The 11,034-nt window shown below is 32.4% G+C and overlaps 1 protein-coding gene across 4 annotated transcripts; it reads right to left on the bottom strand.

Annotated features, from left to right (window-relative positions):
- Positions 1-36: 36 nt before the first annotated feature.
- Positions 37-7,348, bottom strand: LOC114370224 (phosphomannomutase/phosphoglucomutase-like). Of its 4 annotated transcripts, none has more exons than XM_028327519.1 (18): positions 7,151-7,348; positions 6,590-6,787; positions 6,252-6,318; positions 5,479-5,662; positions 4,966-5,018; positions 4,450-4,538; positions 3,410-3,646; positions 3,125-3,189; positions 2,687-2,747; positions 2,482-2,599; positions 2,318-2,399; positions 2,149-2,221; positions 1,926-1,987; positions 1,555-1,650; positions 995-1,149; positions 820-925; positions 506-583; positions 37-414 (listed from the first exon to the last, which is right to left on the bottom strand). In XM_028327519.1, the coding sequence occupies exons 1-18, from the start codon at positions 7,155-7,157 to the stop codon at positions 304-306; spliced, it is 1,842 nt and encodes a 613-aa protein (XP_028183320.1). In that variant the 5' UTR covers positions 7,158-7,348; the 3' UTR covers positions 37-303. The 4 variants fall into 4 exon arrangements, with proteins under 4 accessions (XP_028183320.1, XP_028183321.1, XP_028183322.1 ...); XM_028327520.1 differs by having other exon boundaries at positions 820-916; positions 7,151-7,344; XM_028327521.1 differs by lacking the exon at positions 6,590-6,787.
- Positions 7,349-11,034: the final 3,686 nt, after the last annotated feature.

Raw genomic sequence — 11,034 nt, 5'->3', positions numbered from 1 at the left:
GCCACATCTTGTCAGTGAGCCACGAGTCCAAACGCATATAAGAAAAGACTCGATAATATATTAATATTCAATGCCAAAGCACAACGAAATTACACCATAGATCCTGATCACAGTGATCTCAAAATGTGATGTCCCATGAAAATTCTATCGTAGAGATTTCTGATATTTCTAATCCACAACAGGCCATGCTCCATATAGAGGCAATTCTGGTCCACTAAATCTTTAATTCATCCTCTGTTGCCGCTGATGCACATATAGAGAACCTCTTTGTATAATGCAAAAATAGAAGCGTACAGCATCGAATTATGATGCTCCTACCAACTTGTTCAAGGCTGATGTGTCTAAACCTGCGAAGTCCTTTACAGCTGCAAGCACAGCAAGTCCAAGCTTCACAGCATCGTCATTACTAGGTGCCTACAGTAACAAGTATGTTCAGTCTCTGAATCAGTTGCATTGTTTTAATATTGCATATAAACACCCCAACACTAGCCGTGAGGGCCTTTACCTCAATGTTAAGGGGAAGTACAGGATCATGGAGTGATAATCTAAGAAGGAACCATCCACCATAGCCAGAAACTCGGACCTGGTTGAAGATTAGATCAGACAAGAAATAAATTAAAATATACAAAACAGAAACTCAAGCAAACCAATCATTGCAGGTCAGGAATTTGCACAAGGGTGTCTCATTACATGTTATTTTCAATTTTGGAATTTGGAACACGTTAGTCATAACTGTCTCAATAATGTGGCTGAATTTTATGGTCAATGCTAACTAAACAGGCTTTACTATTTAGCAATAAGCAGCAGGGATAAACATACCCCTTCATAGTTCACAGGAGCCTTGAGCAGACTTGGATCAGAGCCAATTGAATTCTCCAAATGTTTCAGCACAGCTTCTCCATATTCCCGAAAAGATCTGAAAGCTCTGACATGTCCATGAATTCATGACATTAATGTATGGATGCATGCAAACAGAACATTTACACTGGCTTACCCTCCTTTAAGATCTGGATGGTTTTGGTTTATCTTTAATCTCAGTTCTGCAGCAAAAGCTGGCTCCTGAAGTCCGTCTATTAGATCAGTCAAAACCTTGCTTCCACCACCCTTTCCAGAAGCTCTTGCAGAAGCAAGTTTATTTAAGATCTTGACCTGTACAATAAATGTCACATGCCAACCTTTGTGGTAGTTCTGATTATTAAAACTAATCTGGGACCTGCTTAGCTTTTGCTTTTAGGTAGAGCAATTTTATAGCATAACTTCGGAACCTCTTTTAACCCAATGTGATTGATTCCTTGATTATAAAACACGGTGCTATATCCACTCTCTAATACAAGGTAGTTTCAAGTTAAAGGCCGTTTGGTGCAAAGCAGAGGTGTATATATACTTGTCTATATTTGAAAAAATTATTCAGTACCCTTTATTAACATCTTTATTTTAAAGTTGAACACTTCAACTCCTGAATAGGTATATTACTGTCATAATAACTGATTAATGAAGAATAAATAATTCAGTGACTATTTTCTTTACCCAATATGACTAAAGTAAAAATCATACCATTAGGTATGCACCATCATCAAGCCAATGATTTTCCTTGAGAGCTCCATGTCCACTAGTTTCAATTGCCAAATGTGACTCCTCGCCAATAGAATTCTGTCAGCAATATTGCTTCCAAAAGTTAAATATGTACTTATATTGTAAAAATATGAAATTCAAAAGTAAACTATATATATAATTTGATTTAGAATGCTTCTGTTTTGCAATTTAGCCAGGTACTACCACTGGGACCCATTTAGAAAAAATTTAGCCAAAATGTACAAGTGTCAAATTTGAAATAATGGCACAGTCAAGCACATAGGCGAAAGGTTTTTCTTGTTTAACTAATCTGATGTATAATTTATTGAATTATAGGGAAGCCCTCATCATACCAAACGAATAGCTTCATCAATCACATTTTTGTAACCTCTTTTGAACCGATGGTGTCTTCCACCTAAGACATATAACATTAGCAAGTTATTAACACTATCTCATTTCAAGAAATTTTCCATTCAAATTCAATAAAAGCAAGGGATTTTAGTTTACAGTGAACTCTTAAAGAAAGAAGGTGAGAAGGGTAGACTAAAGATCATGCCAGTTTAGATTCCTCCATACCAAGTTTCTTCTCAATAAACGTGGTAAGCCCATCAGAAGTCACACTGTCTGTGACAATAGTTGTTCCAGGATGCTATGGAAAACAAGAGGAGGAAAAGAATTAAGAGGAAGTATACAGAGAAGTATGAGGTTAAACTAGGTCTGAGATAGCTAAAAAAATGAGCCTCACTTCCTCAAGAACAATAGCTGCCATTAAGGCAATTAAACGATTCCTGTTGAATTCACGGCCAGTGAAATCCACAGCAGCAGATCTACAGATGAAAGTGATTGATGCTTAATAAATTTAAAAACAGTAGTCACCTCAGTGAAACTGATTAGTAATAAGATCCTTACCTGTCCACATCAGTATCAAAGATAATTCCAAGATCAGCTTTGTTATCAAGGACTGCTTGGGTTATAGCTTTCATTGCTGTTTTGTCCTCAGGATTTGGGATATGATTTGGAAACAAGCCTGAATACAACAGCCATTTGTTACTCAAAGAATCAAAGTCCATTTACCATACCCAATTCAAATAATTCCTCCAAGCATAGTTATTACCATCAGGCTCCAAAAATTGACTCCCAGAAGTTATTGCCCCCAGAGGTTCCAGAACCTTTGCCTATTATTCACCAAAAAGTAATATCAAATATCAATGTTTGATGCAAGAGCCAAAAACCTTAACCAGACAAGACATTCTAAAATTCTGAATGCTTTCAAATCAAGGACAAATATATTAAATATTTGACGTAAGGGATAAGTGATGCAATAGAGGTTGTTACTATTCTTAAGTACGAGTACCTTGTGCAATTTCACTATGACAACAGAGTTATTGTTGGTATAGAGTTGAATAACTTTTGAAATTGATTTATTAGTTTATGAATTATTAGTCTTTCCCAGTGTCCACAATCTTTTATATAGATATTTCAAGTGAAAATGCATCATACTTGATAGTTATCAAGAGAACAATGAAAGTTGAGGAGATTAAAGGCAGCTTACTGCAAAAAAGCCTCCTGCTCCATTGCCTGCATCAACAACTATATGGAAACCCTCCAATGGTTTCTCTGTGGATAAATAATGCAATAAAGGTTAGCAAACAAGATAAAAACATTCAGGAAATCAACAGTAAAGGGAAGAACTATAAATTATACAAAAAATAAAAAAGAATCATAAAATAATGTCTCCCAGTTAGAGTTTAATTTTCCCACTTCATTTAAAGAACAACCCATTATTTATATCTCCAAACATATTGACTATTATAAAAGTACTTCAACAAAGTCATGCCTATGTTTCCAGCTGCCTTGCGAACTGCTTTTACTAAATCAGATGTATAAACAATCATGTAATCAACTTTCTTAATAGATAGTGAAGCTTTTCTCTCTGAATTTGGCAAACTTTCTTCTGTAAATTGATTGTATATGTCTGCAGCTCGCTCTAAGATATCTTTAATGTCGGCCTTCCCAAACCCACCAGCATTTGTGAAAAATTTGAATCCATTCCTGTTGAAAGGCAGATGACTTGCTGTTCACAGATGGGACATTTAAAATTAGTAGACAAAGTAATATCCAAATTCATATATCTATGAAAAATAATTTTATGAATTATATGAATCAAATTGAATTGAAACATACATAAATTGGTATTCACAATCCATGGACATTAACTAACAATAAATACTAAATAGTACATGAATAATGCAGAAAATAAAATGGCTAAACCAGAAAAGAACCCAACCAAACAACTTAAGCTTTTGGTATAAATAGTTCCTTGACATAATATCTCAGCTTCCAATTGCATGTAATTTTGTGTTTAATCCATGCTAGCCATATTTTACATGATTAATACAAGAAAAGATAGAATGCGGAATGACGTTATACAAGAGAAATTGGTGTAGCACCCATTGAGGAAAAGATGACAAAATATCAGTTAAGGTGGTTTGGACATATACAAAGATGGCCACAAGAGGTGTCAGCTAGAAGAGTAGATTGCATATTTTTAGCTTGGGAAAAAGGAGAAAAGAGAGACCAAAAAAGACATCGGAGGAAATTATCAAGGGAAATCTCAGACTTAATAATATTTCTGAAACTTTGATTTTTAACCGCGTTGAATGACGTCATGTGATCCATGTACCTAGTGGGATAAGGCTTTGTTGTTGTGCCATGTCCACAATCTCCACATATCAATCAAAAAGGGCTTTTGTATAAATGGGCATGCTAAGAGGCAAAAGGTAAAGCTTATAGGATGAAATTAAGACAAAATTTCAAACAACTAGCAACATTTTAAAAGTTAGAACGATGCCATTTAGCTAGAAGTTTATAATGTACCTGTTATCATAATAGATCCATCAGCAGGACACAAAAATGCTTCATTCTTCGTGAGTGTGCTATTGAACATGGCTGGTGTTGATGCTAATCTAGAAATGAATCAACACAACAGTATTAATACATTAGGCAGTGAAAACCGTTAGGGTAATAATACTAAGTATCCATGATGAAATTACATATGCTGAAAACACAAGGAAATAGTATCATATCAGACAAGTAAACTCATCACTACTACCATCCTCAAATTCTAATATACTAAGTGCTTGCTATTCACCTTCTTCACAGTTTCCAGCTTCAAACCAAAAATTTATGCATGTTTGATCAAATTAACTGAAAATCCATGCTAAAATGAATAATATATTACCTTGAAAAAAAAGCATCAATGTAAAGCAGTAAAGGTATATGATCAGCCAGGTAATTGCAGACATTGAGGATTTAAATCAAATAGACTTTACCAGTATTCAAGCCAATAAAAAACACAAATAATTGATATTAAAAAAAATTAATATCACTCACCCATAGTGGACAACTTCTAGGCCAGCACCAGCAAGACCTCGAGAAATTGCATTCTGAAATTTGATCAGTTGATAAACAAATAGTCAGTTTTAAACAAAATATCAAATAGAAACCTATTTAAAAACATGCATGGTCTCAAACTAGGAAGGTTGTAAAGAAATATCTCTTTTGCGATAATATTTTTCATCACTTCAAATTACAAGATCTTTGCAAAATCAAATGAAAAATTTCAGCATTATGCAAAGTGACCTATGAAGGAAATAAAAGTTAAAATAAAGTGTTGAACCTCTATGACCTAAAAGAGTGACAACAGTATAAAGCAGTAGGTTTCCAAATTAGTAATGTTCTCTATAACTTTCAAGGCTATCAGAAAATATGCATATAATTGACACAATGGACTACCATTTAGTTTCAAAACCATCATAAAAATTTAACACAACCAACAATCCTTTATTATATGTTAAAGGTGGGCAGAAAAAAACTTAACCAAATGATATAAGGAACAATCTAAACCTGTAATAATTTGGCTGATATTCGGGAATCATGGCCAATAGAAACTCTCAAATGCTGAGAAGCATCAGCTTTCTTTTTCTCCATTAACCATGCAGCAAAAGCAGCTCCTATTGCTTCAGCAACAGGTTCAGTGAGGTTAACTAGCTCTCCCTCAACACCATCAACAGCCACACCACGAATGTCACTGTTTAAATTAATTTTATTAGTAAGCTATATACAAGTCAGTGTACAGGATGTAGGACCGAATAAATGCTAGCCATCTTAATAAAAAGGAAGATGGGATTTGTGTAGCTAGAAGCTTTCTGTAAAATACTCTACTGTATACAGTCATCATTATACTGAATGCAAAAAGATTATATAGCCATTATCAATGAAGTTTTCATGAAATGGTTAATCTTTTAATTTGTGTTAAAAGGAAAAATAAGGTCTTAAGAATTAAATAGAATACGATAAGATTTATTTTTATTCTCTTTTTTCTAAATGCTACACATACACAACATGGATTGTGTACAACAATTAACAAGCCAATGGGAAGGAAAGGAGCAGAGAGGATTCGACAGTATTTCATGTCCATCTCATTTCCTAAGAAATTTTCCAGAGTACTTCTGTTCCTGTTTTCATCTCTTCCTTCCTTTTCAGTTGCTCTCTCTCTCTCTCTCTCCACATACATAACAGAGAGACAATATACTTTGACCAAATTTATATTAAGTTGACAAAAGAAAAGAGGGGGGGTTATAAACTTATTAGCTTGCTTGTAATCAAGTGGTATTGACCTGCCATTTTGAAGCTTTAGAAAATCTGTCTTGTCTAGATATGGCACAGCAGTAGCAGATGCAGAAGCTGCAGCTTGAAGGTACAAACGCCCATTAGAAAACACAATAGTTAAAAACCACCAAAAGGTAGAGTGGTAGAGAGTAAAACAAGTTATGTAAAAATACAAGTGAAATTTATGCCTATATACAAATACTGACATATTAGCATTTAGCACATTTAAGAAGCCCATGAAGGAAGGGTTAGTTAAAGAGAGCAATTGCTTTAAATGTGTTTTAAAATGTATGAGTTATATTATTCACTTCATATCAACCTGTATAAATGAGAGTCTAGAACAGACCATTGCTGTGAAAATTTCTCTGGAAACTAAAATGATTCTGGGGTTTGAATAAAGTGCGCAATTGCATGGAAGAGTCAGTCCATGCCAACTTCCCCAGCGGAGAAGGGCCAAAACAATAATAGTCCCTTCGACCCCGTGTATTCTGTTGGTGGCAGTGTGAAACAAAAACATTTTGGATAATCTTCCCTGATGTTGTTGCTGCATATAAATAAACATTTACACCTTTATCAGATTCATTCAGATTTCTAAGTTCATCAAATGTCTTTCTCTCATTTTCCTATTCAATAATTTTCCATCAATTATATCTTTCTGGTCATGATGGGGGATGAATTGTTACTCTACCTCTAGCGGTAAAACACTACAATATCATGAAACTTGGATTGTAGCAACACCTAGCGCTTGTTCCAATTTCAATTATGATTAACTAATTAATTTGATGAGCTGTTTAAGAAGGAATAATCTGGTATTAACAATGGTAGTATAGTGTGTAATTGAAGGGAGAAACAGATGAAAGGAAAAAGTAAAGGATTGAATTGGAGAAAGGAGTGGAATGAGACCGACCTGCCATGTGAATGTGACTAAAGTTGCAGAGACAGACAGTGCTTCCTTCAATTGCCACGACGGAGAAACAGAGACAGGTTTTTGTTTTTCTGTAACCTTCTCTTCTCTACAGTTTACAACAACCCTTCACGTGACAAGTTATACTAACACCCACCTCACTATTCCTATTCCTAGATAGAATCCTATTCCTGTGCAGCCTACAGGGACAGGGACACTATTGTCTTACACAATCATCAGACAAACTGCACCATAGCATCCTCGTCCTCAAAAAATTGTTCAAATAAAAATAATTATCTATTCATTTACCAATATAAATCATAAAATTATTAATATTTATATCACAATTAATAAAAAAATATGATTATTAATTTTTTGAAATGAATATTTTATACTACATTTTTAAAATTAAAATTTATAACATGATCTTCAAATTCTCGTTATCAATGGATTTTTATTTATATCATAAATAAAGATTATTAACATTTTTTCATCTTATACATATAGGTTAAGGAAATAAATATATGCCTATTATTCAAAAGAAAATTATTAATTTCATTTGAAATAAAAATATTTAATATTTTTTTGAGTAATTAAAAATGTTTAAAAGTGTGTATTTAATGTCCTTTAACTTACACAGTAAATACATGGGATACAACAATAATATGAACTAAAATTAAATTAGTTAGATTTTATCAAAATGGTTGGTTTGGACTTTGGAGCATGACAAGCACTAAGTTTCAAAACTGGTTAAGGAGGAGCAAGACTTATCCAAATATTAAATAAACTTGTATGGCATGCTTATTTATTTGGTCTTGCTTCTCGTGCTCTTGATGGGTCATTTCCCATTGGGCTAGATGCTGGAACCAGTTCAGGCCAATCGGGGGATGCTCGTGACGGTTTTTTTATTTTTTTGCTATTGCTAATTCCACTTTCCATGTTTACTAATGCATTCTCCTATTGATTTTTCTTCCCAAAATTACCCTGAGAAATACAATGATTTCGTTGCAAGGAGACTCTCGCAGATTGACAAAGGGGATTAGGGGAGTGGTTTTTGGGAAGAAAAATCAAAGGGGAATGCAATTAGCATTAGACTTTTTTCTAATAAAGCAAAAGGCCTAAAACCCTGTCCAATCCAAGGTATTCCTAAAAATGGCAGCAATCATGGACTTTGAACTGAAAACCTTTTGGGCCCCCCCAATTACACGTGAAAACCAATTATGCCTTGATTAATATCCAATAGCTTTATTAATTGTTAACCTCTACCAAAAATTGTATTATTCACTTTTAGTTTTAGTGGGATTTTCACTTTCAACAACTTTTTAATTAATTTGTAAGAATTGAAACTGAAATCTTGTTAAAAAAAATTGAGTTTAGTTTCACTTATACCAACGAAATATTGGTGTTAGTTGATTTGTTTTAAGAGTAAAATAAAATTTAAAACTATCAAATTTATTAAACCAACCTGATTAAGATTGAATTGATGTAGTTGAGGTCATTAGGTTAGGTTAAAAAATTAGAATTATTAAATTTAAGTTTTTATTTTCACAAGCTATTTATGAATTTTTAATTTAATATTACTGTAAACTAATTATATTTAATATTCTTTAATTTCAAACAAAAAATAAATAAATTTTAAGAATTCATATTTTTTTCAATTAATATATAACACTTTTATAATTATAGTTTTATATATTTCATTATTTTTTTCACTTAGAATGTCATAAAGAAATTGGAGTACCAAATATAAGTAAATATATTTTTAATGCTAGATAAATAAAATTAAAAAATTAAAAATTTAGAGTGATTCGGTTAGATCTAATATATATATATATATATAAATTGAGTGATTCGGTTAGATCTAGTTCAAAAAGTTAATTTAAGAACTAAATTAAGTATAACTAGTTTTGCTCATATTTGAAGTAAAATAAATTAGCTAATCAAAATAATCCAAAGCAGTTTAATTAAGTTAGTTTGATTCTTTTTGGGTTTATCAAATCAATTTATTCCACTTTTTTTCTGACAGAAAAAAAAGATGTTAAACACACCTAAAAAATAGAAACCAAAAAGAGGTACAATTGTTGGACTGTAAGACTATATGTAGAACTTCAAAGTGAATCTTTATATTTGTTTTTTTTTATGATGTTATATTTGGTTGTTAGTAACGTACAATCTTCCCTAAATATAACGGGCTTAATTAGTCCATAATCCAGTAAGCATTAGAGTAAAAAACTCATAGATTTAAGGGTATTTATTTGATTATGTGAAAGAAGAAAAAAAAATACTTATGATTTAGATACGCATTGTTTTTTTATATGATATCATTTGTTTAAAAAATTACTGAGATTTTATTTCAAGTAGGTTTTAATGTCACATATAAAAGATAACCCTGGATTACTTTGAGCATCTTGATCGAGCCTGTGTAAAAGTCACTACTGCATCAAGCCAGTTTTGCAATAATTGATGAATTCTTATGGAGTTATGTGGTTGAAGAGAAAAAAAATAAAAAAGAAATTTAAAAAAAATAGTGTTAATCACACATTTTTACACACTATTTTATTTCAAATATTTTGTCTCAATAATCTTCCATTTTTCCATTCCACACAAACAAACCATCCCTATCGGTCATATGTTCACAATTGGGTCACTGAAGTAGTAATTGCTTAGGTACAGTCAACTCCATACACAGATGACAACAACCTGATCGAGCAATTTCACAATCACACCCATGCATGTTTGAAAATTGAAAATGGTGCTTTTGACTTTTAATTTTGGGGTACCAACTTTGACTCAAACCAATATGAATAGCTTGTTCATTTTCGATGATCCATGTCTACATTATCTTTTTTTTTAACCAATTAAAATTGCAAACCCGAAGCAGACATGGAACCAGATAAAGTTGACAATTGACAAACCCCAATCCCCATGTAGGAAATCTGATATCTTTAGTTGACTTGTAAAGAAACATCTTGGGATCTGTGATTGATCCAAAAAAAATAACATGGCAGGGTTAGCCAACTATTTTCCAGCCCTTATAATAAACCCTCATTAACATTCACATGCAAACCCTACAATCTTAGATTAAAGTATTAAACAAGTGTATATACATAATCTTTGTCCAACACAAAAACACACATTGTGCCGATGTTGGGGGCATGAAATAGTTGAATTGAGCTGTGTTTCTTGACCTTTGTATATCTTTGTTTGCTTGGAGAAAAAATAATTATATTATAGTAACAAGGTCACACGCACCCACATAAGTCACACGAACCCGCATAAATAGTTGAGTAAGTCATAATCTGAAGTTCATGTGAGGGGGGAAAAATTGATATAACTGGGATTCCAAGAGATCATTTACTCTTTTCCTGTAACTGCGGCATACTTGGGGATCGTAATGTGGATTACAAAGCTACTTCGTTTTCACCATTTCTTAGGCGGAAGAGTAGCATTTATTTGTGTATTATCATCATGCTAATATTTTTTTCTTCTTTTCCAATTTATTTATATTAAAAATAACAACTTTCTTACAAAAGAATGAATTGTGGGCAAGTTTGCAGTATAATTGGTCAATGTCATTCGAATGGTCTGCAAACCACATTGAAATACAATTATTTATTACTTGAATTTATCTTGTATGACTATATATATCATTTACAGTATGTTAACGAGTAGTGAACTTTTCTGATGTGAAAATGTATAATTATATATTAAAGTGAATTTTAAGTTTCATTAAATAAAGACCCAACTCGTTAAGTCAAATTAAAATGACACCATAATAAAATATAAAAAGAATGATACCGTAATATCACCTAAAATTCCCCAACCAACTTATAATTTTTTTTATCGGTAAAATTGATCATGGTATCTTAAAATTTATAACAGTCATA

This window comes from Glycine soja, chromosome 10 (assembly GCF_004193775.1).
Source record: "Glycine soja cultivar W05 chromosome 10, ASM419377v2, whole genome shotgun sequence".
In the NCBI taxonomy this organism is placed as follows: Eukaryota; Viridiplantae; Streptophyta; class Magnoliopsida; order Fabales; family Fabaceae; genus Glycine; species Glycine soja.
This window is presented reverse-complemented; position numbering and strand designations above follow the sequence as displayed.